This window comes from Drosophila novamexicana, unplaced genomic scaffold, assembly GCF_003285875.2.
Source record: "Drosophila novamexicana strain 15010-1031.04,08,12 unplaced genomic scaffold, DnovRS2.1 tig00004555-arrow-pilon, whole genome shotgun sequence".
In the NCBI taxonomy this organism is placed as follows: Eukaryota; Metazoa; Arthropoda; class Insecta; order Diptera; family Drosophilidae; genus Drosophila; species Drosophila novamexicana.
Window position 1 is genome coordinate 901810 of NW_020825052.1, and position 25206 is coordinate 927015.

Here is a 25206-nt window from a genome sequence, read left to right on the forward strand (position 1 = left end):
TAACTTTTAACGAGCTCAGCTTAGAATGAAACTTTTGAAGAGAATTTAAAAATAAATTTAAATCTAGCCCGCAACTTCTATTTGAAAATATCTAGGACTTGTGATATTTTCAGTAGATCGGGCTATTAGGAATATAAAATGAAATTGATTTATTAAAATTTAGAAAATATATCAAAACAAAATGTGGATTTCAAGAAGCGGCAAACTCGGCTAACGAACTGAGGCAGAAATTAGTTTTGTAAACTGAGCGATCGACCAAAGACAATATTAATATATGTTAATATATATGTTGTTTTCGTATTGTATATTTGCCGCTTAAGTCCTTCAGGGGTGGTTCCTTTCCCAGTTGTTGACTGTTGCTATGCCAACGAATTACTCCTGTTGTGTCCGTTCAATATTAAATCATTTGCAGCATGGACGTGCTTTCCCATTATAGTTCTCCGGTGATCGAATTTTCGGCTACCCAGCCGATAGAGAAGCAAAATGCTTTGGTGGACAACTGTACGGGTACGGATCCGCCGCCGCCTAGCTTGGACGCTGGCACCGAGACGCAGGAGAAGCAGCATGTGGCCACACAAACAGAGCAGTGCTGCAGCAGTAAGAACGTTGACTACGATGAGCGTGCCCTGGCCAAATGGCTGCGGCAGATATGTCCACTGGTGGAGCAGGAATTAAGCCAGCCCACGCCACTCATGGAGGATCAGCAGTCGAGTCAGTGCACGCTGCAGGAGCAGTTGCAGGTGCACACCTACCAGAAGCTGACCATGGGCAGCATGGAGAACTCGCAGGGATTGGCCACTTGGCTGTGCGTGCACACAAACAATGCGCCCGTGCTGGTGGCTACGACGGTGGCACCCCACGACGACTGGTGTGAGCATGTGGAGCAGCAGCTGAAGCTCTTCGTGCCGCAGCGTATGTCCCATGGCAATTTTGTGGTATACTCGGAGGCCAAAGCTCTGCCCCTCGAATCCTGCCTGCGCAGCCTGTGCACCAATGGATTCAACAAGCAAATGTTTGCCGGCGCCACCATGGATGGCGAGCTCTTTGTCTGGCTATACGAGCAGTCACGTGCTGGCGGTGACTCGAGCGTGGAAGTAAAACAGCTGCACAGCGTCTCCTCCACACATGGTGCTGCCGTGGCACTGGATTGGGTTACGGAGCAGCGTCTGCTCGCCTGCTATGCCAATGGCACGGTGCAGCAGTGGCTGGTGGCCAAGCAAATGACCTTGGATTGGGAGTAAGTAAAAAGACATAGAAAAGTTTACCTGACTAAATGTGCTCTTTAGATATTCGTTGCCAGCCTCAGTGGCCACGGAATTAACAACTATGGTGTCGCTGGGCCTGGACGATTTCGTTTTGGGCAGCAACAATGGCGGCGTCTATCGCTGCTGGAGCACAAGCCGCCAGCCAGCTGCCGATAGATCCAACAAGCAGCTGCAGCTGCTTGCCCTGCGCAGGCATCGGTTCATGGTGTCTACCCTGCAGAAAACCGAAATGAATAACCACCAAATTGTGGTCAGCTGCGATCTGAGCGGACAGACCTACTATCACGATATGCGACACGAGGAGGAGGTATAGATATAAGAAACTGCGGAATTATTATATTATATTATTGCCTAATAGGGCACCGCCCAATTAATTGTGCAAATTCCGCTGCCCTTTAAGAACGCAATCGCCTGCAGCCGTGATGCCAACATCATCTACTGTCCCAGCAGCGACGGTGCCTTGGAGTATTACAGGATCAGCGATGGAGCTCGTGGCCACGTCAAGGGCGTACTGCGCGGTCGTGGCCAATTCATTCGCATCAGCGACAATGGCTGCTGGTTAATCACGGGTCTTTATGGCAATGAATTTCAGATATTCTATATCGAAAACAATTTTAGTGAATAATACTCATATACAAATTGATTGGAAGGATGTCTTTATATTAATTAATTATTAATTTTGGTGCTTAACTTTCTGATGGGGTTCTTGGCATTGGAATAATGAAAATTTTTTCAAATTGCTTGGTTGTCTGTTGGCTGTATTATTTGATTATTCGTTTTGATGCTTTACATTTTACTTCTTTTTGGCGGGGGTCTTGGCATTGGTAGTCGGTTTGCCATTGGAGGTATCCTTTATTTGTCTGGCGACAGTCGGTTTTTTCTTGCAGCTAGCCTTTTTATTTGAGTCAATCGGTACTTTACTGGAGGAAGACGGTTTTTTAGTAGAGGCAATCGGTTTCTTACTGGGGGCAATCTTTTGGGTGGCATCCGGTTTTTTACTAGAGGCAGCCTTTTCTTTGTTACAGGTAGTCGGTTTCTTATTTGCGTCAGTTTGTAATTTACTGGAGGTAGGGTCCTTATCCTTCGAGGCATTTGGTTTTGGGATGGGTTTAGTCTCTGGCTTATTCCCCGAGGCAGTTGGTGCTGGAATGGGTTTAGTCTCTGTTTTATTGGAGTCAGTCGGTTTATTGGAGCACGTTTTCTTGTTAGGTTTTTTCGTCCCACCTATATGTGCCTTGACATATGACTCACAAGGCTCTCTGACCCTGGAGCAGGGATCCCTCTCGCATTTACCGCCGACGTGTTCAGCAATTGCATCCATTACTTCATCATCGACACAAGGATCTGGACACAACTTACTTAAGTCATCGCACTTAAATGGGGTCTTGGCCGCATTTTCAGGTTTGCCTTCGCCCTTAGATTTTTCCTTGTAGAATACCGATCCAGTGTGTAGGAGACCTTGTTGCTCCAGGGGGCTTTTAACCATTGACGGTTGACCATATGGGTGACGTCCTCCTTGAGTTATCCCCTTGAAGCCAATTTTAGGACATGCTTTAAAAAATCAAATTAGTCGCCTTGACATTACATATGCGCGTATATCCTGCTCTTACCCGTTGCCAATCTCCCCAAAGCAGTCAACATATTGCTAATTTCCAAATTTTAAAATGAATTTTAAATGACACCTTCCATATTTTCTTGCTCTAAGTGAAGTTAAAGTTAAACGCAAGGCCTACACAGCATTAGAAAAATATCATGTGCTGCGTGATCGACTAATACAATATGCTGAATTACAGATAATCTGGACTGTACATATTTACAAATACAAATAACTTTAGCTTTGATTAAATATAGTTTGTTTTTATACATAGCTGCGCTTACGTTTATTCATGGTTTCATCATCTTTTAATGCTGCTATTTACACGAGTTTAGATTAAAATTTCACAGATCTCTAACAAAACACAATATTTTGATATATGTATTTATATAATATATATGTAAATATGAATTTTAAATAAAATGCAAAACATAAAGAAGTTTCATCTTAATTTTCTTTCAAGTAAAAACATTCTATTCATTCCATTGCCTGTGCCGCCAGCTTAAAAATTGCTCGATTTCCTTACATACTTTTACATAAAAAACTTTTCTTAGTCCAAACACTCATTCAACATGCGCGTGATGTACATAGGTATATAAAAATAACATGGGCATTTATAATTAAAATATATGTAGAAAATAGAAAATATTATTTTGAATACGTTTACAATGACATAATTACAAAGCGGAAATTAATGAATATGTTGCAAACATTTGCACTTGTTTTCAATAAATTATACAATTAACATTAACGAGACAAACATGTATGTGTAATATTATATGCCTATTAATATATACTATACATATATATGTATATGTATTAGTACTGCACACAATTCTGCTAAATCTCTCACGCTCGACGCTCCGATCGTAAATTTACTAATCACTATTCTCGTGCTCAACTTTCGGCTTAATCATATAAAATTTTGTTGGTTTTGCGTAGTACAGGTAATAATAATAATAATAATAATAACTAAGCATCTGCCTAGCTGCTGATTGGCTAATAAATTCAACTTAATTGAAGAGCACAGTATTGGGATCTTCATTATCCATTTGTTTAACATGGCGGAGAACATCCTTTTTCGTTATAACGCCCAACAAGCGACTGCAAACAGTTAATATGTTTAGAGAAAATATTTGCACACATACTATTATTATATTACCCATTATGTGTGACAAGCGTTTGACGCAGACCCAATTTGCGGAACATGTCGACGACAGTTTCCATGGGCGTTTGATCTGTCACCGTGATAGGCGCCATGTCGAGTATCTTCTTTAGTTTAAGTGGAGACGGGCCCAGATTTTGCGTGGGTGTCGTGGACGTAAATAATACTATTGAATTACTGTTAATGCCCTCGATTAGACGCTTTGCGTTACCTGCCCGTAAAAGTAGCATTAAGTATAACGGTTTGTATGGAATAGCCATGTACTCACCAATAGCCAAATTAAGATCCCTGCGCAGCACAAAGCCAACTAGATATTGATTTTCTCTAGACACCACAACTGGATAGCCGTTGTGCTCTGTCTCCTTAAGTAGATTTTCAACATCGTCTACCGTCATGGAATCCTGTGTGATGACATTTAATGTTTCATTGCGTTTGGGTTGCATGACATCTGCCGCGAGCGTTGTATGCGCAAACTCCTCTTTGCTGTCGAGAAATGGGTAGCCATTTAACGCAATATGCGCATCATATATTCCCTGCCGGCCTAGAGCATCGCCCACCCACTTGGAGGCCATGGCAGCCGCCATCAGTGGTACAATATAACGCACGCCACCAGTCAGCTCGAACATGATGACCACCAGGGAGACAGTCATGCGCGTTACGCCACCGAGTACAGCAGCGGCACCAACAACTGCATACAAGCCGGGTGTAATCAGATTGCTGTCGGCACACTCTCCGGTAAAGAACCAAATGTTGGGATAACTATACGCAAACTGCTCCACGCCGATGCCAACAATGCGTCCCATAATAGCGCCCAACAACAGGGATGGTATAAACAGACCCGATGGCACCTTAATGCCAAATGTAAAAATTGTCAGGGCCAGTTTAAGTATAAATGTCAGCACGAGCAGCCAAATGGAACGATAGACGCCGGGACCTGGTTCAGTCACCTCAATAAAGCTGGTTCCTGTGCTGATGTTCATTCGCTTGTAGTCACTATAGTATAATTAGCACGATGAGTTAACTTAGGATAATCTGAATAACTATTATACGCACCACAAGGGATTGGTGAGATCCCCAGACGAGCACTTGCTAACCAATAAAAATATCAGTTCGTTCATGTTCATGCGCGTGAAGGGATTCGGATAGCAGATTACGCCAGTGACCAATGTGACAAACAGAACTTCACTAACAGGATATTGACCCAACTTGCTGAACTTTCTGTAGCGGCACCACCACAAATTTGCCTTTATAAAGAACGTTCCAATGACACCCTAAAAAGATAACACAAGTTAGATATAGGAATATACAGATAATACTCTAGTGTGCTACTTACGCCCATGATGCCCAGAAAGACAAACGGAATCAGCTCAAAGAATATCCAAGGCTTGTTGTATTCCACAAAGAATAGCACGGAATGCTCATTGCCAAATGGTGTCAGTGAGCGTAAGACAAAAGCTGCAATGAGCGCACAGAAGAACGAACGCCACAGGGTCTTCAGTGGGAAATAATAGGACACTTCCTCTAAAGAGAAAAGCACTCCGCCAATGGGCGCGCCAAAAGCCACCGAGACGCCAGCGGCAGATGCTGCAGATAGAATTTCACGCTTTTTGGCCTCGTTTCGTCCATATTTGGGAAACAGATGCGAAAATATATTGCCAATGCAGCTGGCAATATGCACCATGGGTCCCTCCTTGCCCAGCGTCAAACCTGCCGACACAGAGAGCATCAAGCCCACCGATTTAATCAGCAGTGTCCATTTGCCCAAATAGCCACGTATAATAAAGCCTGACAATATAGTCTTGATCTCCGGTATGCCAGATCCGCAGGCGTACGGGGCAAACATGCGTACCAGCGACGCGCTCAGTGAAGCAAACAGCAATGCCCATAAAATGTACCAAATATACGAGATGATGTACGGTCCCGTGCCTGTGCGACTGAGCCCAAGGATCTCGGGCCATGTTTTCCACTAAAATGAAAGTTATTATGTGATATTATTATGAAATTTTAAATGAAAACTCACCGTGGAGCAGTTACCCTCCTCAAAGACAGATTGCTTAGCTGGATAGCAGCATTGCTCGCGATTAAACCAAAACGCGGTCGGACATATGCCATGCTTCAGATCAGACATCCAGCTGGCACCTATATCAACCATGCCCGCCACACAGCCCGCTGCTATGCCCACAAGCAGAACGCATAGCCAACCGGAGCCAGCATCTATGGCTCCCTGTGAATAAAAACAAAGCATTATTTTAGATTGCAAATAGCTATTTGCATGTGACTTACCTTGATCAAATCCCAAAACGAATCCTGCCGCTTTTTGACTATGTAACGATGCCGCATACGATCGCGAGCGATATCACGTTGCCAGTCGATGGTGTGGAAATCTTCGTACTGCCCAATGCCAGGTATGTCATCCTGTACGTCCGAGGAGCCATAGAACGATAGTGCTCCTAAAGCGGTGTACATGGGCGCAAAATAAATAATACTGTCATTTATTAATTGGGTACATTTTGAATTTGACGACTATATGACCGTTAAAACATTTTCGGATCTCGATCAGCGGCTGTAAACTATTAACAATTAGTATTTTATGCCACAGGTGAATGTGAATACAGAATAAAAATCAAATTTTTACAATTTAAAATTGATTTTTCGATTCAAAAAATTGAAGACTTCATCGAAAAGCTGTGTCATGAAAAGTATTGCTTATTGACTTGGCGCAAACCCACGGCTCGCAATTGAATGTTATTTGTATTATACTGGGAATTGTGCACATGTCTGACTACTATTTAAATGTACATGAATTAAATGAAAGCGAGTAGTAGCCCGCATACACATACAGACACGCATATGTTTAATAAAAGCTATAAACGTAAGTACAGCTACACAGTCACAATTGATGTGACGTCGCCGGCCACGAGCTCGTGAGTAAGATTAACAAATCAAGACACACACTCGTATAGATATGTTATGTTGAAATAGCTCCGCTTGGCCACTCACCGTCCATGGGATCTCCGAAGGCGCTGTGAGTTGGCACATGTTGATGCTGATGATGGTGTATTGTTCGCTGACTTGGCGCAAAGTCGCGTTCCGTATCCGATTCGGTGGCAGTCTCGCGACGATAGCCGCCAGCCCCAACGATCAGTTCGCCTGGACTGGAGCGTGGCGTGATGTCGATCATATCCTCATCGTCTGTGGCTGCAGTCAGTGATGTGGTTGCTGCCGCATAGGACAGTTTGGAATGTGGCGCCAGCGGATGATCGCCCTCTCCGCTTCCTGTGCTATGGCCATTTGACTGTGAAATCGTAGAGTACAGCAATAAATCGGGCTATTCGGCTATATCGATAAATTGTGCTGGGCTCGCGTTTTGCATGAACATTATTCCAGCCATGAACAGAGCTTGGGCAACATAATAGATCTTTGTTTACGCACTGATACTGATAAGATTAAGTGGCATTTTCGGCTTCGTGCATGGGCAAAGGGCAGGGCAAAGCGTAACGGCGGCTGCTCAGCTGTTTAGCTCAGACACCCACGTAGACACTTTTACAAAGCCATTTCCGCCCCTCAAATGTGCCAAATAATTTATGTATGAGCACATATTTCGTATACAGTTCGCTCGAGCCTGTATCAAATATCATAGAGGCTGATACTCTAGTATTACGTACCTTTTTCATGACTGTTTGATATGCGGTTATGTAGTTGTTGCCTTCCGCTGCAGCCTCTCTGCTACCTTTTAATGGGAGTGTGTCCATTTTTATTAATGCGTAGGTACTTATTAAATGCGTGTTTTAAAGACTCGCGCAGTAGAGTAATGTGGGATAACTTGCTGAAAAATCTGTTGACTTTTTGCGTTGCAATATTGCAGTTGTTTTTCCTTTCTTTTACATATTTTAATTGGTATTAGTGTATAACAAGTGCAGCCAGACGTCACACACAATAAACACAAACACACAAACAGTTGTTCGGATTGGACAAACAATCACTTTCTTCACATTTCACTTGCACTTGCTATGTATAATTGATCTTTAATTTGGTTAGAGACATGGGTACATATCTCAAGTACTATTTCATACTACAGAGGTTAATTACATTTTTAAATTAATAAAGCTTACTCTTTTTATTTGCAAATACTTAGTTTTATTGCAAAAATCACGGTCACATATGAATGTGACCAGGAAAGGGAAACACTTAAAATACCACACTTTATTCAACTAAAAATACCAAAAAATCGTAACAAACGATATCTGCGCAACCGAACGAGTTGTTATATTAATCTTAATTTTCTAACGTTATTTAATTTAAGAATTAAGACTATTTGAATAGATGCAAATGTAGCGATAAGTACATACATACGTCAAGAACATACGCACTTACTGCTATGCACACAAATAAATACACACATGCATACCTCTACACATAGGTTAGTACATACATACAAACATATAAGCAATAATAAATACTTATGAAAATACACACACACACGCACACTGTATTATCACTTCACTTCCTAGCAGGGCATGAAGACCTGCAAGTCCTACTTAAATTCATGAGAATCGCGGAGGAGGGCAACATTTGCAAATACGTTTTGTATAAGTTAACGCATAACAGGAGGAGTTACTAAAATTGTGATTTAAACTTGAGCTGCACTCAAAGTAAGATAATATAAATACATGCGTACACCAATGCATATTCATACATAAAAAATCTTGCAATCAACAGTTTTTCGTCTATTTAATCAACGAAATATAACAAGTTTTGGATACCCCTAATGTTCTTTTAGACCAGTATTGTAAAGCACATTCCTCAGTATTTTAGTACGTTTATGATTGAATCAGTATTTTAGCGCATTTGGCAAACGGTCGTTGCAGTCTCAGCTTCCAAAATTGTTTAAACAAACAAATACTAAAATAGCATTCGTCCGTCGTAAACAAAGGCCGCAAAACGCAAGTGCATTTGGCGTTAGCAGCAACAACACAACAACAACATGGCTGGTTTCGTAGCGGTGCATACAGGTTCGTTTTGATTGATGATGCGACTTTATTTATGAGTTTAACACGCATATTTCTCTCAGGAGCTGGAAATTGCATCGACGAAACGAAATATCAGCGCGTCATCAAAGAGGCATGCATACGGGCTACAGAAATCCTAAAAAACGGCGGCAGCGCCATCGATGCCTGCGAGGCAGCTATAATGCGATTGGAGAACTGTGGCCATACAAACGCCGGCTTTGGTTCCAATCTGTGCTTGGACGGCTCGGTGCAGTGCGATGCAGCCATTATGAGCGGCACCACGCTCAATTTTGGGGCATGCACCAATGTAAGCCGCGTCAAGAATCCCATTCAGCTAGCACGTCGCATTTGTGACGGACAGTCGGATCAACAGCCACTGGAACGCATACCACCGATGGTTCTGGCAGCCAGTGGGGCAGAGCAGTTTGCTGAACAAATGGGCTGTGCAATGGTCGATCCCAACGTGCTGATCTCATCGAAAGCGAAATTCCATTATAATCATTATAAGAGCAAATACGATATAGTTGTCGGCAACAGCAAGGCCGTCGAAGAGCCAGTGCCCGAGCCAGGCAACGAGGTGGAGTTAACGGCCGCACTGGACACCGTCGGCGCTGTGTGCGTTGATGGCTCCGGCAATACTGCAGCCGGCTGCAGTTCCGGTGGCATTCTACTCAAAGTACCAGGTCGCGTGGGCCAGGCAGCGACCTACGGCGCCGGCTGTTGGGCCACGGATACCGATGAACTGGCCATTGCTACGTGCACGACGGGCAATGGTGAGTATCTGATGAAAACGCTGCTCGCCCGAGAGATATGCAATGGCGCCTTTGGCAGTGATTGTGCTGTAACCAGTCTGCACAAAACATTTAAGCAGAAGTTCCTGGACTCTCCGCTACTGCCACAACAGCAGGATCTCTATGCCGGTGCACTGACATTGCTCTACTATCCGAAACAGAGCTGCGGCGAGGTGATGTGGAGTCATACAACGCAATCGTTCTGTGTCGGCTACATGGCCACAACGCAAAAAGTGCCAAAGGTCTGTACCAGCAGGCATCAGCAATCCATCATTTTGCTTCTCTAAATAATCCTATATGTACATTCAATAATGTGGTTGTTTCTATTTGCAGTTTGTACACTCTCCGCTGCCCACGTATAGTGTGCCAGGCAGATCGTGCGTCGTCAATGGCCATAATTTCCATTTGCGCATTTAGTTGTGGCCAGCCAAATAGACTCAGTCACAGCCGCCTTAACGGCCTCTGCCACAGACCGCAGACTACAGCTCGTCGTCATTCAGTGTCAGCTCTGCAGTTTTCTGCAATTCATTTGATTTAATATTTAATTGCCGCGACAATCGCTGCCAGCGAAGGCGCGTCGCCCAGCCAGGTTGCAGCATTACCAACAACAACAACGACAACATTTCATATTGCTTTTGTCTCGATGAAATATTAAGAATCATTAAATAAGAACTTTTCATTGTATAGCGCTCATGTATGTACATATGTCTATGTTTATGTGTGTGTGTGTGGCCATGCCGCACAACTAGCAATAAAATAAGATTATTTTCTATGTATGTAAGAACTTAAACTGAGGCGCAACGCATCTGCCCGCGCCATAAATCAGCCGACAGTGGTCGAAAACGTGAATATCGTATTCTAATCACATATTTAGAAATTATGACGTACGCAAATATATGCATGCATATATGTAGAAATGTTTTCTATTGGGGCTTAAGGCCGAGAGAATTCAGAACTTAACCCATTCTTTTTGCTGACACATTAAATTGTATTACTAAAGAAATTGCCAATAAACTAAGAATTTTAATTGTTACATCAAATCGATCATATATGTAAGATACTTCAATTTTAATCAACATATTTTGAGCAGTATTTATTATTGTTACAAAAATCGAATAAATGTTAATGATTTTAGCTATAAGAAATTTTTAAAACTTGCTTCAACTGCAAGTTAAATAACTAGGCCGTAGTGTTGGTCTCGCCAGTTGGATCAGCCGTTGTGACGGTTTCACCAGCCGTAATGTCACTTGTAACATCCGTTGTGCCGGTTTCACCAGCCGTTGTATCAGTTGAAACAGCCGTAGAATCAGTTGGAACAGCCGTAGTCTGAGTTGGATCAGCCGTAGTGTCAGTTGAAACAGCCGTTGTGCCAGTTTCACCAGTCGTTGTGTCAGTTGGAACAGCCGTAGTGCCGGTTTCACCAGCCGTTGTATCAGTTGAAACAGCCGTAGAATCAGTTGGAACAGCCGTAGTCTGAGTTGGATCAGCCGTAGTGTCAGTCGAAACAGCCGCTGTGCCGGTTTCACCAGCCGTTGTGCCGGTTTCACCAGCCGTTGTGTCAGTTGAAACAGTCGTAGAATCAGTTGGAACAGCCGTAGTCTGAGTTGAATCAGCCGTACTGTCAGTTGAAACAGCCGTTGTGCCAGTTTCACCAGTCGTTGAGTCAGTTGGAACAGCCGTACTGTCGGTTGGGACAGCCGTACTGATAGTTGGAACAGCCGTACTGTCAGTTGGAACAGCCGTACTGATAGTTGGAACAGCCGTACTGTCAGTTGGAACGGCCGTGGAGACAGTTGTAGTGTCAGGTATAGCAGTAGTCACAGGTGGAACAGTTGAAGGGATAGGACAACTAGTTGGCTTGGTGGCCACACAATTTCTTATGTAAGTGTCGAAGTACGGCGTGGAGGATGGGCATGTTCTTGTCAAGGTAACCCAATTGGTGCTGGTAAGACTGTTCCTCTGGCAGTACACTGCGGACTTGCATGTCGTATCAGCATAAGCATAGAAAAACAATGTTGTAACTCCACTTGATTCCCGCGTGCAGATGGCTACTCGGTCAGCTGGACTGATCGTTGGGGCTGGCGCCGCAGTTGTTGTGGTGTAGACAACATCCTCACTGCAGGTGGGCGACTTTTTCAACTATGGAATATTCCTATAAAATACCGTAAGCAATGAAATCTTTTAAGGGTAACTCACAAAGTCCGCCGCACACTGTGGCACACAGACGGACAGGTCTGCTAATTCAGTGTCAGCCACACATATCTCATCCTCTTCGCAATTAACTACGGCGGATATTTTGCCATTAATACAACGGCCGGCTTGATTCTTGCTGACACAGGTGTACTTTTGATTAGTGGAGCAAACCCCGCAGCCGCTGGAGCCGCCGCCACACACATTTACTAAGTCAGGGAGTTCCTCGAGTTCAGTTTTCTTCACGCATATTGAATCGGCATTGGTGCAAACGAAGCCGTCATCGCATTCAATCTCATTTCCGTATTTGTTACCATCTGATTAAAATCGGATTATCAGCAAATGTCCTTTCAAATATCCTCTTCCACTTACCAAAGCAATTGTAATATGAGGTCTCCGTAACGCAGAGGGCATCGTTTCCGCTCTGACAAGCTCCGCACTTCGGTTCATCCGCTCCTTGCGCCACAGCACAGCCCAAGGCTAGAATAGCTACTATTGCCCACAGTCTGATCATTTTTCGACTTTTCAATTTTGCTGCATATCACGAACTGTTTCGAGCTATCCCACTAAGTTAGCTTATATACTCAAATGATAGCCTTCAGTTTGTATTGCTACGATTTGGTTTATGGGTCCTGCCATTATGATGATTGTTGACTCGTCAAATGGACCATAAAGCATAACAACGACAGATTGTAAAAATTATACAACCAAAGTTCCCTGTCTTTTTCCCAAGAATACAGAAATGGCTTATCTTTATTAATAGCCATCTCTTTCTTATCTTTACTGGCGAAATATTAAGTATTAAAGAGTTTAAGAGTTGAAGACAACCGAGCTATACCCATTCAAGGCCCAATATGATCTTACATTTTTTAAGATATATACAGTTTTCCGATTCGTCACGCCTCTGTAGTGGGCGCATGCGATATATTTGGATAGATCTGTAGAGCTCAGCAGCTGTATTAAGTGCAAAATTAGAATTCAATTTATAGAGATATACATTTCCATTTTAGATATATATACTCTCTTCACTCTGTGAACCAGTATAAAAAATGATAAGCAGCAGAAAGCCAATTGTGAGTCATACAGGAAACATCTTTGGGCCAAGTAAATCGTAAGTAATGCAATCCTTGAGTAACTTATTGCTTGTTATGAAATATGTAACGCATACAAGAGAACATCTCCGACCCTATATATATCCTTGATCAGTACACACAGACATGTCGATACAGCCATGTTCATCTATCAGATTTCATGTAAACTTGTTTCTCAAATTTAAAGCGATTGTCGTGAAACCCATCATAGGCCCGCCTTTCCGCTTCAATCCGAATCGAATCACAACATACATAATAGCTGCCTTTATTTTTTTTAAGATCAATAGACCAAACTCATAATTTCCTAATAATCATGGGTCGTATCGTTTTTGTATGTGTTCAGTAAAAATAATATACATATGTAGATATTGAGTTGTAATATAAATAATATACATAGATATTGTGCGGTTAAAGGAGAGCTCGAGATTTCTGTATTCTGGATTGTCTTAAAGACCTGACCTGACCTGACCTGGCCTGATCAGGCAAAGCTATTTAATCTTCCACGTGCCGAACTTACGCCGTTCTTTCGTAATTTTAAATGTTTTTATTTGCAAAAATGCTCCCACTTTTAATTACTACATCAAATCGATCAGATATTGAACTCATTACAAATTTAAACATTACATTTTGAATTAGTATTTAATATTGTATATTTTGATGAATATGTGACCCGTATTCTAAGAACTTTTGTTATATAAATCGAGTTAAAGCATCATGAATTGAATAGCAAATGTTAATGGAACTGAAATTTCTTATTGGGACTATTGGGGACAACTAGCCGGCTTGGTAGCCACGCAATTTTTGGTGCGCGTATCGAAATACGGCGTGGAGGATGGGCATGTTCTTGTCAAGGTAACCCAATCGGTGCTGGTAAGACTGTTCCTCTGGCAGTACACTGCGGACTTGCATGTCGAATCGGCATAAGCATAGAAAAACAATGTGGTAACTCCACTTGATTCCCGCGTGCAGATGGCTACTCGGTCAGCTGGACTGATCGTTGAGGCTGGCGCCGCAGTTGTTGTGGAGTAGCCAACATCCTCACTGCAGGTGGGCGACTTTTTCAACTACAAAAAATTTTTATAAAATTACGTAAGCACAGAACTTTCTTAAGAGCTACTTACATAGTCCGCCGCACACTGTGGCACACAGACGGAAACGTCTGTGAATCCAATGTCAGCCACACATATCTCATCCTCTTTGCAATTAACTACGGCGGATAGTTTGCCATTAATACAACGGCCGGCTTGATTCTTGCTGACACAGGTGTACTTTTGATTAGTGGAGCAAACCCCGCAGCCGCTGGAGCCGCCGCCACACACATTTACTAAGTCAGGGAGTTCCTCGAGTTCAGTTTTCTTCACGCATATTGAATCGGCATTGGTGCAAACGAAGCCGTCATCGCATTCAATCTCATTTCCGTATTTGTTACCATCTGATTAAAATCGGATAATCAGCAAATGTCCATTCAAATATCCTCTTCCACTTACCAAAGCAATTGTAATATGAAGTCTCCGTAACGCAGAGGGCATCGTTTCCGCTCTGACAAGCTCCGCACTTGGGTTCATCCGCTTCTTGCGCCATAGCACAGCCCAAGGCTAGAATAGCTACTATTGCCCACAATCTGATCATTTTGCGCCTGTATATCAAGAACTGATTTGAAGTCTCCCAGTGAGCTGCTTTATATATGCCCTCAGGTTCGGTTTACGGGCCGTCATTATAATCATAATGATTGTTGACTCGTCAGATGGGCCATAAAGCACTATCGAAGCATTATTTTCGGCCAAGCATAAGAACGAGAAGATATAAAAGTTAGGATGCAATTGACACCCAAGTTTCAGGTCTTGTTGGCTTATCTTTATCTACAGCCTATCTTTACTGACAAATTATTAAACAAAGATAAACTGCAGAAGGTCAATTCAGCTTGTTTTTAATTTTTAATTAAGTTTGAATATTGCATAGGGTATATAAGACCTTTATACATGATAACTCCTTCCCTGCTAGTGCAAGTTTTGAACGCTTATCATCCAAATCCTGTATTTTTTATAGTGAGCAAGATTTATATAGTGCGGGGTACTGGACGCGCTGCTTTTATATATCCGTCTGCTATCCGAGCTACTCTATTGCTGTTTGACCTTTCAAAGGGTTTTAAATGATTCAAACAACTGATGTGTAAGAAAAAATTAAAGTTAAACTAAAAGCTTAATAGTTGGCGGTTTCGATGGTTGTTTCACATTATTGTGATAATACCCCCCGATTATCTTAGGTATATACATAAACAAATGTAAATGCATACACTACAAAAATGATTCATTCATCCGCTTCTTGACACCACTTTTATCTTGCACAATAAATTTTTAGATGAACATGTGATTGCAGTTTGTTGCTTGTCCCATTCATGTATCTACTCAACCGGTGGTTCAGCTTCTTCACCCTCAGCGGGCTCTGCGGGCAGTATCGTTACCCTCTTTGGGAGTATTTCCTCCTGCTCAAACTCTTCAGGCTGTTGATCTCGCTCCTCCTCTCTCTCGAACGGATAGAAAGTATGGTCCTTGACTTCATCAAATTTAACTAACCGGTCCTTAGGCTTAATGCCTCGCAAAGCGCGCGTATCTGCTTCGTTTAGCTGGAAATCAAATATGTTTAGATTCTGCTTAATGTGTAGAGGATTGCCAGCTTTGGGTATGGGAACAACACCATAGTCAACCTAATAAGAGATTCAAAATTATACTCTCCATGGATATAGGCTGTAATTTGGCGCTTACCAAGTAGCGGAGCACTATTTGTGCCGCAGTACGCTTGTACTTCTTCACGAGACGTCTCATTCCCTCGGAGAAGAAGTAAATTGGAGAGTGCATCTCACGGTCCGGCTGACCAAGCGGCGCATAGGCCGTAACAACGATGCCGTTGTAGCGGCAGTAGTCGACCAGATCCTTTTGCATGAAGCCTGGCCAAATCTCCACCTGATTCACAACCGGCTTTGATGAGCTACACTGTATGATGCGTTGCACCTGCTCCATATTAAAGTTTGAGACACCAATGCTGCGCACCATTCCTAGCTTGACAAGCTCCTCCATGGCATGCCAGGTATCAATGTAATCGATTTCGCTTTGGATCACATTGGAAATTTAAACGTTTCAATTCCCAACCAACATTACGGGCGACCTACCTCGTTTGAACTTTATTGCCGTCCATTGGCTGAAGAATCTCATCACACATGTGCTTATAGCCCACTGGAAAGTGCATAAGATACAGGTCGATATAATCAAAGCCGAGGGCTTCCAGCTGCTTTTCGCATATGCGGCGCACGTCTCGCGGGTCATGGTGCGTATTCCAGAGCTGTACATGGAGAAGGATAAATGAATTTAAAAGAGATTCTCAGAGAAAGACGACGACGACTTACCTTGGTAGTGAGAAATATGTTCTCCCTAGATACATTCCCCATTTGTATTTGCGTTCGAATCGCCTCGCCCACCTCCTTTTCGTTTCCATAGCAAAACGCCGTGTCGAAGTGTCTAAAGCCTGTCTCCACAGCGCAGTGGATTGCAGTCACGCATTGATAGCCTTTCATCTGCAATGAAAAAAGGAACAAGCTTTAAGGAACTGATTGATTTGTAGTTGCATTACTTGCCTTATAGGTTCCAAATCCCAGCACGGGCATTTCGTAGCCGCTGCTCAGCTTGATCTTTGGGGCCATCAGCAGGGCCTTAACACCGCAAACTGGCTTGTCGCCCAGTATGAGGGCCACCCTCGAGTTGTCTTCTTCATCGTCGTCACATGTGGTCAAACAGCGTGCCGGTATCATTACGAAAATGTTCTCATATAAAAACAAGCGAACTTCTATATACAATATTTGAAATTTTTTTGATTACCAATTTTGATCCCAAAACGAATGAATAACGTGCTTTCAAACAGCTTAAACTAAATCAAACAAGGAAATTTTAACCATTGAAAAGCATATGCTAATTGCAATCTATATTTAACACATTAATAATTATTTACATGTGCACTGGCTAAGCTTTTGCTTTAAAACTCAATGGCAAATGGATAGTACTTGTGATTTTGACCCTTGATCAAATTCAAAGGCACCATTCGTTCGCCCGTGTTATAACCATCCAGCACAGATTTCTCATCCTCGGTCAGTTCAAAGTCAAAGATGTTAAAGTTCTCAGTTATGCGACCGGCATTGGATGACTTCGGAATGGGTAGAACACCCAGCTCCACCTGCAACAAAACATTCAAGCTGTTAGGAATGCGGCTTCGAATCTTGTGCCCGGCACAAATGTTCTATTGTCAAAGCCGAAAGCTGTACTACCGAAGCTTTAGATGACTTTGGAAGTCTATAAACTATACCCTTTCCCAAGACTGTTAGACCAGGAAATAATCCTAAATTTCGACGTAACGTCTACACTCACCAAATAGCGCAGTACAATTTGTGGCGGCGTCTTGTTATATTTTTCAGCTATAGCCTTCACTTTGGGAGCATACAGAAACTCTGGCTTCTGTTCGTCCGGTTTGGGTTTGCCAAGTGGCGTGTACGCAGTTAAAGTGACTCCGTGCTGTTTACAAAATGCGGCCAATTGCTTCTGGTTAATCGCTGGTGAGCACTCTACCTGATTGGTGACCGGCTTGATCTCACAATTGTTTATCACACGCAACAGCTGTTCGCTGTTGAAGTTGGACACCCCGATGCTGCGAACAAGGCCAATTTTAACTAGCTGCTCCATGGCCTTGTATGTGTCTAAGTAGTCAACGTCGCTCAGCTGAAGCACTCCGTTCTCGTCTTTCGGCATCAGCGTTTCCTCATCGATATACTTGTAGCCCACCGGCATGTGCATCAAATACAGATCTATATAGTCCAAGCCAAAGTTGCATAGCTGCTTGCGGCACGCAGCCTCTACGTGTTTGGGATCATGATGTATGTTCCAGAGCTAAAGGAGTACCAATGATAGATGTGTAGAAAATGTCTCCAATTCCAATTCAAGATCTCACTTTTGTCACTAGAAAAATATCTTCACGCTTGACCACACCCTCAGCAATCTTATCGCGAATGGCCTTGCCCACCTCCGCCTCGTTTTGGTAGAAATAGGCGGTGTCTATATGCCGATATCCGATGTCAATGGCGTGCTTTATAGCTAGTTCGCCCTCATTGTTCTTCGACTGCAAGTAAGAATTTTAGTGCAGCTCTTGAACTTTAACCAATCCTCATTCAAACATAATGAATTTATATTATTTTAATTTAGTTAATCAAACTTAGTATTTCCCTGTTGTTGTATATATATTTATATGTATATATATATATATGAAGCTTTAATAAGAACTTACATTATATGTACCCAAACCCAAGATGGGCATTTCGTAGCCATTGTTCAATTTGACAGTCGGTGCCGGCTTCATAGCTAGTTAATGGTTTTGAGGCGAATGAGATTAAAACAGTCGGTTAATTGTTTGACAAGCAAATTTACTCAAAGTGTGGCCACCCAAAACACGTAACATTTGTTAAAATGTTATTAATAGAGGGCACTAACTTTTTAGATTAACCGGCGTTGTAATGCATCTGTTAACAATTAATCTTAGTGGCTTAGCGCATTTAAAAAAAATTCGCATTTTGCAACAAATAAGATTCTTTTCTTTGTTTTAATTTTGGCAAGACTAACAAGTGACAGCTTCGCTTGAAGGCTAAAGACTATTTCTTTTATATTTATTGGTAACTCTTTATATGCAGCAGTAAATTAATAAAGGAGTTAAAAATAATTTACTGCACAATATAAAGAAATAATAATATGCAAAAATAATATATATGTAATTTTTACTGTTTTACTCTGATAATTTAAAGTATAATAACAATTCTACCGCCGATGTCACAGTAAATTCGAAATCACATTTAATCGTGATTTCAAATGGTAGTCGCGATGTATCGATAACATTTTTAGTTATAGTTATCGATTGCATAGCAAAATATTACAATGCAGGAATAAATGCATGTTTATGTTTTGTTTTGTTAGTATCCCCGAGTTTGCCAGCTTGATGTCCGAGATAAAAATTACGGATGCAATGGACGATAACGCGGATACTACACCAGATTTAGAGTCCTTCAATGGCTATGGTTTTAACAATTGCACACCTGCCGAAGCATTTATTCAAGGCCTCTCCGGAATGGTAAATCAGAGTGATGTTGAGACCATGATAAGAGCACAAAAACAAATGTGAGTAGACAACAAAGAATGTAGTTGGTGGGCATGCAAGAAACTGCAGTCATGCTGGAAATCAAAATGATGTCACAATGAATGAATACCGTTTACAACTTTCAGGCTACAGCGGTTTGAGAAGACGAATGAAATGCTGCTGAACTGCAATGCCTTGTCCCAAAGTCGTTTAAAGAACGCAAATGAGAAATTTAAACGACACGTTAAATTGCTGAGTGAAATGAAAAAAGATCTGGATTACATATTTCGTAAAGTGCGCATTATTAAGCAGAAACTACAGCAGCAATATCCCGCTATATATGCGGAAGTCCAGCCTCAGCGAAGCAGCCTGGCCGAAGAGGCGGAAGATGAAACAGAAAGTGCGAAGCCTGCGCAGATTGCGGAAACAGCAGAGCCGAAGCCGGCCGTGGAGCAAACACCCAAGAAGAGCGGAGCCACGATCGAGTATGTGCAAATGCAGGAGGCCATCGAAAATGGAACAGTCGAGATTGAAAATGAACTCATAAAACGTGTGTGTTCCGTGGAGACTGCAAATCCTAATGACTCCTCCGATTGTACGTCAGAGGACACTGGCTAATCATTAGTTCATATTTAGATTTATTTAACCTAAAGCCTAGTAATGTATTTATGATACAGTATTTATAAAAGCTAGTGGAATATTATGTATAAGGAATAGGTTAGAAAATTATTTGGTACTTATATTGTTTCGGTACTTTTGAGATTATAACGCGTCCATCATAGCTCAACGATGCAAAAATCCAAGGATCAACGTTACTCCATTCTGCACAGTAAACAGAGTCTTCATGCTGATCAAAGGTTTGCAGTAAGCCATCTGACAGGACTTTGTGCCGTTCCTGTGAGCCGGCTGCAATCGCCTCGCCAGATTCAGTACCCGGAGCTTCTGAGCTAACCGAGCCGGCACAGGTCAGAAGCACCTTGCAATCACTTGAACTGGATAGTATTAATTGATCATGAAAAGTGTTAAACCGCACAGACCAGACCCAATGCGAATGATCGCTGCGCTCAAAAACTGGAGCCTTCACCATGCGACAGTCCCATACCTTAAGGCATCCATCGTCGCCACCGGTCACCAGATGACACTGTTTATTTGGATTGCAGTCCAAGTCGCGAACAAACTGTCCGTGTGCGTCCTCTATGCTCCAAGCACAGTGTTGAGTGTCGCGTACATCGTATGCGCGCACGCTAGTATCGTGCAAGGCCAAAAATTGATGTCCCTGATGATGATGCGACCATTTGCCAGTGGTAAATGGTGACATGTGCTTTGCTCCGCTGCTGCTGCTACTGACTTCGGCCACCACGCGAGTGGATGCCTCCGCGCGTTGCATGACAGCCAATTTATTGCCAACGACGCAGGCTAGAGTCTGTTCTTGACTGGGATGAAATTCAACCGTCTTTACGCGTTCACCCAATTCGGCAGTGTCCAACACATCAATTTTCGCCCAAGGTATGTATTCACTTTTAATTGGCTCATCAGCGGCATCCTTTGGCCCGTCAGCCGGCAACGTTAAGAGTGCCGCCTGGGACAGCACCTGCGCCCCCTTCTGAACGTTATACACGGTTACCAGCAAACGCGCATCGTACGGACAGCTGTTCAGCTTCCAAACCTCACCCAGTGCATGTTCAAAAATCTATTAGGATAGACTAAATATATAAGTAAATGTATAAGCTGCTAACGCGAAATTTACGCTCACTTTTGACTGTATGGTGCCCTGCTCCTCGTCATATTGTAGAAGGTGCAACTGATTGGTAGGCTTCAAAGAGTTTGTGGCTATAAAAAAGCACACATCGTTGCCCTCGCCGTATTGCGGCGTAAGAGCGCGCGCCTGTAATTCTAATCCATAAATCAAGCTGTTCTCCTCCATTTAAAACGCTTCCAGTAAAGCAATTCTTATTGGAACTGCAGAAAGTAACAACAAATTAATAACAGGCTATCTAGCTTAGATACATTCATCAAAGTTTCGCTTGGCCCTATATATTCACAGATTTACAGATCTAAGCCAGAATCATTTGTATCCGTTAGATACAAGAATATATTATTGCATATGCTAGATTTAGGAGAAACAAATTAATTACCTATTAGTCAAAGCAACTAGGTGGCATATAATTTATGAAAATTCAAACTTGTCCATTCATTAAAGCCTTCTTACCTAAACACTTAACAATCAAGCAACTCCTGTTTACTTATATTAAACAAAGTTATTTCTTTTTAGAGATGAGCGCATAATTCAGAAATATCGCAACACTTGGCGCATAAAAATAAATTTAGCTAAAACAAAGCTTAAAGGAAAATAAACATTATTAGCCATCTAGGACATTTGTAACTTCATAACAAAAATATACAGCTTATGGGTAACAATATTTATGGATTTTTTTATATATATTTTTTATTCACTTATAGAGAAGGCTATTATTTATTATTCAGCTGACACAAAATACAACTCTGCGCACGCTCAAATCAACACTGTGTTGCCTCCATCCATTTTGTTTTAGTGAAAAAAGATTCTCAAAAGTAACAGACGCGCATTAACAAAATTGACATTGCAGTATAAATAGTGACACTTTTAGCATATTCCACAACTTAACTAAATTCCCAGAGTGCAACGCAATGGCACAAAACATCAGCCCTGAACAGAGTGGTGCTGGTGGCAGTAGCAAACACAACGATGACTCGCTGCCTATCAAAGACAATCACGCTGTGAGCAAAAGGTAAGGCGCCAAATTTTGATACATACATATGTCTATATGTATGCTTGTTCGGCTGCTAAATGATTTGCAATAATTTCTTTATTGAACACAGACTGCACAAAGAACTCATGAACCTAATGATGGCCAACGAGAAGGGAATTTCGGCATTTCCAGACGGCGAAAACATCTTTAAATGGGTCGGCACCATTGCTGGCCCAATAAACACTGTGTACTCGAGCCAGACATATCGGTTGTCGCTCGACTTTCCAAATTCCTATCCGTATGCCGCGCCTGTGGTTAAATTCTTGACACCATGCTTTCATCCCAACGTCGATCTGCAGGGTGCCATCTGTCTAGATATACTCAAAGACAAGTGGTCAGCGCTGTACGATGTGCGCACCATATTGTTGTCCATACAATCGCTCCTCGGCGAACCAAACAATGAAAGTCCACTAAATGCGCAGGCCGCGATGATGTGGAATGATCAAAATGAGTACAAAAAATACCTAGATGCCTTCTATGAGAAGCACAAGGATACCTAAACACCAAAAAAAAAAAAAACAACAACTGGCGGCGGCTCCAAAACTCATTCTATGCTCATATTGCGGCGTATTTATTATCATTTGTATGCGTGGTGCAAGCAACACCTACACCCCGCCCCACATCTCACCCTTTATATTAGTTCATGCTGTTTTGGTACATTTGCATTTCTACTGAATTTCATTGATAGGTACTATTGGATTTTTTAATTTTTGCAGCAAATTAATTATATGTAATGTAATGGTATATGTATGTAATTTTCAGACCGTCTGTTTCTTTAAGCTTAAGCATCAAATTTAGTTAATTGTTTTTTTATAAATGATTTTTGAAGTATGTAAGCGGGCTACTGCCATCAATTTGTGTACTGATTTCAAGCAATTTGTGCAGGCCCGGCCATCATGTGAATGTTAGCTAATTTTATAGTAACCTCCCAGATACCCACTCCACTCACTACATATATGTATTTACTTTTAATGCAGCAGTTTTTTCGACTCGATAAATATATATATATAAAAATTTTAGTATTTCAAAAGATTTAACTTTTTAAATTGTCATAAGTTGAGTTAGCTTGAAGAGTTACTGAAATCATATATATATATATATATATGAAAATAAAAGCGGATAACTGATTATTTGTGTCAATGGATCCGAATTGAGGTATCTGCCACTTGAGAACTGCTCATTTTTAATTGATTATACTACTGCCAAAGGATCGACTCGCTTTTGTATGACTTTTTGTGTGAGCGGCTAAGGCAACACGGGATCCAAAAATACGTCCACATCGCTTGCAGCGCCACAGTGGTTTCTGGCTGTGACGTCTCAGGAAGTGATCCTTTAGATTTTGGTCTGTGTAGAAGCGCTGTTCGCAGCACTTGCAGGCAAAAGTGTATTCGCCCTTGCTCCTGTGCACCCATTGATGGCGCGTGAGCAAAGCCTTTCGACAGTAGGATTTGCCACACTTTTCGCACATGTACTTGGAGCTGTCGGATTCAACATCTTTAAAGTGTTGGCGCCGTAAATGATAGTTGAGACTGCGAAGCGCGCTGTAGACTTTATTGCAGTTCGGTTGCGTGCAGGCATATGTGGTCCTCTGGTTCTGGTGAACCTCCTGTAAGTGCGCGGTCAGCAAGTTTTCTCGCGAATACGCTTTGCCACACTCTTCGACTGGACATTTGTAAGGCTGCTTCCCTTGATGCTTTTGCATGTGCGCCTCATAAAGAGACATTTTGTAAAACCCGCGTCCACAAATGTTGCAGTCTATTTTTTGCCTGAGACCCAAAGGACGCTTCGCAACGCCTGGATGTGAAGAGATCGCAACTTTTTCCTTCCCAAGAGATTGTTTGACAGCATTATCTTCGATTATGTATACTTCTTCCTGTAGTTAAGAGAGAGAATGAAATTTAAATTCCGCAAACTTTTCCCAATTTAGATCATTAAATCAAATTATATGCATACTCAAATTTGTATGCATATTAATATACAAATATGTGTGTATTCTAGTTCCAAACAAGTTTTTTTTTATTTTTTATACATATGTATATTTAACTAATAAATAAACAAGTGGTTTTGCTAAATGTGATCGACTAAATAATACCTAGTACACACACAAGCTCATCCCCTTACATACATATGTATGTAGATGTATATGTTTGTATGTATGTATATGTCCAGATATTTAACAACACTGGTCGTACAAGGAATCCTTTAATAAGCGCGCAAAACTTGTTAATGCTCTTCAATATGCAAACCGTAACCATGACAACCGCGTAATACATATAAACACATATTTAGATAAATTTTTAAATTTGTGTGTAAGCGTATATGTATGCGTACTCTTATTATGTTGCCACGTTCTCACGCTAATAAAATAAGCGTGCCATAAACACAAGTGTGTACATCAATACATATGCACATGTGTATATGTGTGCTGTCTTCCGTATCCAATAGACAGTTGTACATACATACGCTCATGTTAACAGTTATACATTCAAACGCGCTCGATGCACAATCAACCACATGTGATTAGATTATTACGAACTTGAGGACATACATACATGCATAAACACAAAACAAAAAGTTTGTACATATGTATCAATATGTGTTCTCTTGAATAAACACTCACAATGTCTTCAATTGACTCCGGCATGACGACGGAAACCTCAGTCGATTGAACTTGAACAATTAATTTTCCGGACTGTGCATCTTCTTCCAGTGGGGCTTTAATCGTCTCGGATGGTATATCCTCCTGATTGCACTTGTTTCCGTTAACTTTTACGTTGACTTCCGACAGGAGTTTTTCGAAATTACTGAAGGACTCCTCGCACATACGTTGAAAATCATAGAATCTCTGCACCAGTTGGTAGCAGCTATCGCAGATGCATCTAAGCACAATCTGAGGACTCATGCCTTCTTCGAGTGGCGCTCCCAAAAATCGCAGTCCGTCTCCAGCTCGCATGCAACCAATAAACTTGGCCGCCAAATCCTTTTCCTTGTACAAATCGTATGTTATATCCTCGGCACTGAGCAGGACCAAGCATGCCCGACACAGCGACATTCTGCCAGGCGTAGCCCTCGTCGCGTTTGTGGTGCTAGCAAGTGCGCGGCGCGCGCTTTGTTTTCGTTCTGATTTAAACATCGCGTTGGGTTACATAC

The 25206-nt window shown here is 42.0% G+C and overlaps 12 protein-coding genes across 16 annotated transcripts; 4 read left to right on the forward strand and 8 right to left on the reverse strand.

Moving 5' to 3' along the window:
* The first annotated feature begins 281 nt into the window (after positions 1 to 281).
* On the forward strand, positions 282 to 1898 carry LOC115770057. Its single transcript, XM_030715151.1, has 3 exons — positions 282 to 1237; positions 1287 to 1572; positions 1624 to 1898. Exons 1-3 carry the CDS (start codon positions 414 to 416, stop codon positions 1888 to 1890), a joined length of 1377 nt encoding a protein of 458 aa, XP_030571011.1. The 5' UTR covers positions 282 to 413; the 3' UTR covers positions 1891 to 1898.
* A 39-nt stretch (positions 1899 to 1937) lies between these two features.
* Positions 1938 to 2978, reverse strand: LOC115770058. Its single transcript, XM_030715152.1, has 2 exons — positions 2876 to 2978; positions 1938 to 2816 (listed from the first exon to the last, which is right to left on the reverse strand). Exons 1-2 carry the CDS (start codon positions 2904 to 2906, stop codon positions 2059 to 2061), a joined length of 789 nt encoding a protein of 262 aa, XP_030571012.1. The 5' UTR covers positions 2907 to 2978; the 3' UTR covers positions 1938 to 2058.
* Positions 2979 to 3113: 135 nt separating this feature from the next.
* On the reverse strand, positions 3114 to 8154 carry LOC115770056 (H(+)/Cl(-) exchange transporter 3). 2 transcript variants are annotated; one of them, XM_030715150.1, is made up of 10 exons: positions 8137 to 8154; positions 7690 to 7754; positions 7025 to 7319; positions 6308 to 6474; positions 6045 to 6248; positions 5358 to 5990; positions 5078 to 5295; positions 4293 to 5017; positions 4022 to 4235; positions 3144 to 3963 (listed from the first exon to the last, which is right to left on the reverse strand). In XM_030715150.1, the coding sequence occupies exons 2-10, from the start codon at positions 7696 to 7698 to the stop codon at positions 3873 to 3875; spliced, it is 2556 nt and encodes an 851-aa protein (XP_030571010.1). In that variant the 5' UTR covers positions 7699 to 7754; positions 8137 to 8154; the 3' UTR covers positions 3144 to 3872. The 2 variants fall into 2 exon arrangements, with proteins under 2 accessions (XP_030571008.1, XP_030571010.1); XM_030715148.1 differs by lacking the exon at positions 8137 to 8154 and having other exon boundaries at positions 3114 to 3963; positions 7690 to 7776.
* Positions 8155 to 8775: 621 nt separating this feature from the next.
* On the forward strand, positions 8776 to 10596 carry LOC115770420 (threonine aspartase 1). Its single transcript, XM_030715686.1, has 3 exons — positions 8776 to 9036; positions 9096 to 10066; positions 10158 to 10596. Exons 1-3 carry the CDS (start codon positions 9009 to 9011, stop codon positions 10239 to 10241), a joined length of 1083 nt encoding a protein of 360 aa, XP_030571546.1. The 5' UTR covers positions 8776 to 9008; the 3' UTR covers positions 10242 to 10596.
* An 82-nt stretch (positions 10597 to 10678) lies between these two features.
* LOC115770419 (mucin-5AC-like) lies at positions 10679 to 12536 on the reverse strand. Its single transcript, XM_030715685.1, has 3 exons — positions 12387 to 12536; positions 12021 to 12331; positions 10679 to 11963 (listed from the first exon to the last, which is right to left on the reverse strand). The coding sequence occupies exons 1-3, from the start codon at positions 12526 to 12528 to the stop codon at positions 11004 to 11006; spliced, it is 1413 nt and encodes a 470-aa protein (XP_030571545.1). The 5' UTR covers positions 12529 to 12536; the 3' UTR covers positions 10679 to 11003.
* A 1145-nt stretch (positions 12537 to 13681) lies between these two features.
* LOC115770397 lies at positions 13682 to 14797 on the reverse strand. Its single transcript, XM_030715649.1, has 3 exons — positions 14593 to 14797; positions 14227 to 14537; positions 13682 to 14169 (listed from the first exon to the last, which is right to left on the reverse strand). Exons 1-3 carry the CDS (start codon positions 14732 to 14734, stop codon positions 13867 to 13869), a joined length of 756 nt encoding a protein of 251 aa, XP_030571509.1. The 5' UTR covers positions 14735 to 14797; the 3' UTR covers positions 13682 to 13866.
* A 594-nt stretch (positions 14798 to 15391) lies between these two features.
* LOC115770394 (1,5-anhydro-D-fructose reductase) lies at positions 15392 to 16995 on the reverse strand. Its single transcript, XM_030715642.1, has 5 exons — positions 16734 to 16995; positions 16506 to 16673; positions 16272 to 16441; positions 15868 to 16210; positions 15392 to 15809 (listed from the first exon to the last, which is right to left on the reverse strand). The coding sequence occupies exons 1-5, from the start codon at positions 16905 to 16907 to the stop codon at positions 15507 to 15509; spliced, it is 1158 nt and encodes a 385-aa protein (XP_030571502.1). The 5' UTR covers positions 16908 to 16995; the 3' UTR covers positions 15392 to 15506.
* A 53-nt stretch (positions 16996 to 17048) lies between these two features.
* Positions 17049 to 18945, reverse strand: LOC115770396 (1,5-anhydro-D-fructose reductase). Of its 2 annotated transcripts, none has more exons than XM_030715648.1 (5): positions 18924 to 18945; positions 18428 to 18501; positions 18095 to 18262; positions 17518 to 18033; positions 17049 to 17326 (listed from the first exon to the last, which is right to left on the reverse strand). In XM_030715648.1, exons 2-5 carry the CDS (start codon positions 18497 to 18499, stop codon positions 17129 to 17131), a joined length of 954 nt encoding a protein of 317 aa, XP_030571508.1. In that variant the 5' UTR covers positions 18500 to 18501; positions 18924 to 18945; the 3' UTR covers positions 17049 to 17128. The 2 variants fall into 2 exon arrangements, with proteins under 2 accessions (XP_030571508.1, XP_030571507.1); XM_030715647.1 differs by lacking the exon at positions 18924 to 18945 and adding an exon at positions 18568 to 18574.
* A 115-nt stretch (positions 18946 to 19060) lies between these two features.
* LOC115770398 (kxDL motif-containing protein CG10681) lies at positions 19061 to 19979 on the forward strand. The gene is made up of 2 exons (XM_030715650.1): positions 19061 to 19308; positions 19414 to 19979. The coding sequence occupies exons 1-2, from the start codon at positions 19085 to 19087 to the stop codon at positions 19883 to 19885; spliced, it is 696 nt and encodes a 231-aa protein (XP_030571510.1). The 5' UTR covers positions 19061 to 19084; the 3' UTR covers positions 19886 to 19979.
* On the reverse strand, positions 19892 to 21558 carry LOC115770395 (EARP-interacting protein homolog). Of its 3 annotated transcripts, none has more exons than XM_030715645.1 (3): positions 21477 to 21558; positions 21021 to 21374; positions 19892 to 20957 (listed from the first exon to the last, which is right to left on the reverse strand). In XM_030715645.1, exons 2-3 carry the CDS (start codon positions 21189 to 21191, stop codon positions 19986 to 19988), a joined length of 1143 nt encoding a protein of 380 aa, XP_030571505.1. In that variant the 5' UTR covers positions 21192 to 21374; positions 21477 to 21558; the 3' UTR covers positions 19892 to 19985. The 3 variants fall into 3 exon arrangements, with proteins under 3 accessions (XP_030571505.1, XP_030571506.1, XP_030571504.1); XM_030715646.1 differs by having other exon boundaries at positions 21021 to 21226; positions 21477 to 21547; XM_030715644.1 differs by having other exon boundaries at positions 21021 to 21226; positions 21403 to 21514.
* Positions 21559 to 21759: 201 nt separating this feature from the next.
* LOC115770399 (ubiquitin-conjugating enzyme E2 C) lies at positions 21760 to 22670 on the forward strand. Its single transcript, XM_030715651.1, has 2 exons — positions 21760 to 22035; positions 22127 to 22670. The coding sequence occupies exons 1-2, from the start codon at positions 21935 to 21937 to the stop codon at positions 22554 to 22556; spliced, it is 531 nt and encodes a 176-aa protein (XP_030571511.1). The 5' UTR covers positions 21760 to 21934; the 3' UTR covers positions 22557 to 22670.
* A 79-nt stretch (positions 22671 to 22749) lies between these two features.
* Positions 22750 to 25205, reverse strand: LOC115770393 (zinc finger protein 569). Its single transcript, XM_030715641.1, has 2 exons — positions 24677 to 25205; positions 22750 to 23929 (listed from the first exon to the last, which is right to left on the reverse strand). The coding sequence occupies exons 1-2, from the start codon at positions 25187 to 25189 to the stop codon at positions 23240 to 23242; spliced, it is 1203 nt and encodes a 400-aa protein (XP_030571501.1). The 5' UTR covers positions 25190 to 25205; the 3' UTR covers positions 22750 to 23239.
* Position 25206: the final 1 nt, after the last annotated feature.

Excerpts from the sequence above, each read along its gene's own strand:
- LOC115770057 (XM_030715151.1), top strand. The coding sequence starts at position 414 with ATGGACGTGCTTTCCCATTATAGTTCTCCGGTGATCGAATTTTCGGCT. Across the intron at positions 1,238-1,286 it reads CAAATGACCTTGGATTGGGA|ATATTCGTTGCCAGCCTCAG; the intron begins GTAAGTAAAAAG and ends TGTGCTCTTTAG. Across the intron at positions 1,573-1,623 it reads ATATGCGACACGAGGAGGAG|GGCACCGCCCAATTAATTGT; the intron begins GTATAGATATAA and ends ATTGCCTAATAG.
- LOC115770058 (XM_030715152.1), bottom strand. The coding sequence starts at position 2,906 with ATGTTGACTGCTTTGGGGAGATTGGCAACGG. Across the intron at positions 2,817-2,875 it reads TTTGGGGAGATTGGCAACGG|CATGTCCTAAAATTGGCTTC; the intron begins GTAAGAGCAGGA and ends GATTTTTTAAAG.
- LOC115770056 (XM_030715148.1), bottom strand. The coding sequence starts at position 7,776 with ATGGACACACTCCCATTAAAAGGTAGCAGAGAGGCTGCAGCGGAAGGC. Across the intron at positions 6,249-6,307 it reads CGTTTTGGGATTTGATCAAG|GGAGCCATAGATGCTGGCTC; the intron begins GTAAGTCACATG and ends TTTTATTCACAG. Across the intron at positions 5,296-5,357 it reads TCTTTCTGGGCATCATGGGC|GGTGTCATTGGAACGTTCTT; the intron begins GTAAGTAGCACA and ends TTATCTTTTTAG.
- LOC115770420 (XM_030715686.1), top strand. The coding sequence starts at position 9,009 with ATGGCTGGTTTCGTAGCGGTGCATACAG. Across the intron at positions 9,037-9,095 it reads TTTCGTAGCGGTGCATACAG|GAGCTGGAAATTGCATCGAC; the intron begins GTTCGTTTTGAT and ends TATTTCTCTCAG. Across the intron at positions 10,067-10,157 it reads CAACGCAAAAAGTGCCAAAG|TTTGTACACTCTCCGCTGCC; the intron begins GTCTGTACCAGC and ends TTCTATTTGCAG.
- LOC115770419 (XM_030715685.1), bottom strand. The coding sequence starts at position 12,528 with ATGATCAGACTGTGGGCAATAGTAGCTATTCTAGCCTTGGGCTGTGCT. Across the intron at positions 12,332-12,386 it reads CTCATATTACAATTGCTTTG|ATGGTAACAAATACGGAAAT; the intron begins GTAAGTGGAAGA and ends GATTTTAATCAG. Across the intron at positions 11,964-12,020 it reads CACAGTGTGCGGCGGACTTT|TTGAAAAAGTCGCCCACCTG; the intron begins GTGAGTTACCCT and ends AATATTCCATAG.
- LOC115770397 (XM_030715649.1), bottom strand. The coding sequence starts at position 14,734 with ATGATCAGATTGTGGGCAATAGTAGCTATTCTAGCCTTGGGCTGTGCT. Across the intron at positions 14,538-14,592 it reads TTCATATTACAATTGCTTTG|ATGGTAACAAATACGGAAAT; the intron begins GTAAGTGGAAGA and ends GATTTTAATCAG. Across the intron at positions 14,170-14,226 it reads CACAGTGTGCGGCGGACTAT|TTGAAAAAGTCGCCCACCTG; the intron begins GTAAGTAGCTCT and ends AATTTTTTGTAG.
- LOC115770394 (XM_030715642.1), bottom strand. The coding sequence starts at position 16,907 with ATGATACCGGCACGCTGTTTGACCACATGTGACGACGATGAAGAAGAC. Across the intron at positions 16,442-16,505 it reads ACATATTTCTCACTACCAAG|CTCTGGAATACGCACCATGA; the intron begins GTAAGTCGTCGT and ends CTCCATGTACAG. Across the intron at positions 16,211-16,271 it reads GGCAATAAAGTTCAAACGAG|CGAAATCGATTACATTGATA; the intron begins GTAGGTCGCCCG and ends TGTGATCCAAAG.
- LOC115770396 (XM_030715648.1), bottom strand. The coding sequence starts at position 18,499 with ATGAAGCCGGCACCGACTGTCAAATTGAACAATGGCTACGAAATGCCC. Across the intron at positions 18,263-18,427 it reads TGGGTTTGGGTACATATAAT|TCGAAGAACAATGAGGGCGA; the intron begins GTAAGTTCTTAT and ends TCTTACTTGCAG. Across the intron at positions 17,327-17,517 it reads AAATTGTACTGCGCTATTTG|GTGGAGCTGGGTGTTCTACC; the intron begins GTGAGTGTAGAC and ends GTTTTGTTGCAG.
- LOC115770398 (XM_030715650.1), top strand. The coding sequence starts at position 19,085 with ATGTTTATGTTTTGTTTTGTTAGTATCCCCGAGTTTGCCAGCTTGATG. Across the intron at positions 19,309-19,413 it reads ATAAGAGCACAAAAACAAAT|GCTACAGCGGTTTGAGAAGA; the intron begins GTGAGTAGACAA and ends TACAACTTTCAG.
- LOC115770395 (XM_030715645.1), bottom strand. The coding sequence starts at position 21,191 with ATGGAGGAGAACAGCTTGATTTATGGATTAGAATTACAGGCGCGCGCT. Across the intron at positions 20,958-21,020 it reads AGGGCACCATACAGTCAAAA|ATTTTTGAACATGCACTGGG; the intron begins GTGAGCGTAAAT and ends CTATCCTAATAG.
- LOC115770399 (XM_030715651.1), top strand. The coding sequence starts at position 21,935 with ATGGCACAAAACATCAGCCCTGAACAGAGTGGTGCTGGTGGCAGTAGC. Across the intron at positions 22,036-22,126 it reads AATCACGCTGTGAGCAAAAG|ACTGCACAAAGAACTCATGA; the intron begins GTAAGGCGCCAA and ends TATTGAACACAG.
- LOC115770393 (XM_030715641.1), bottom strand. The coding sequence starts at position 25,189 with ATGTTTAAATCAGAACGAAAACAAAGCGCGCGCCGCGCACTTGCTAGC. Across the intron at positions 23,930-24,676 it reads CGGAGTCAATTGAAGACATT|GAAGAAGTATACATAATCGA; the intron begins GTGAGTGTTTAT and ends TCTTAACTACAG.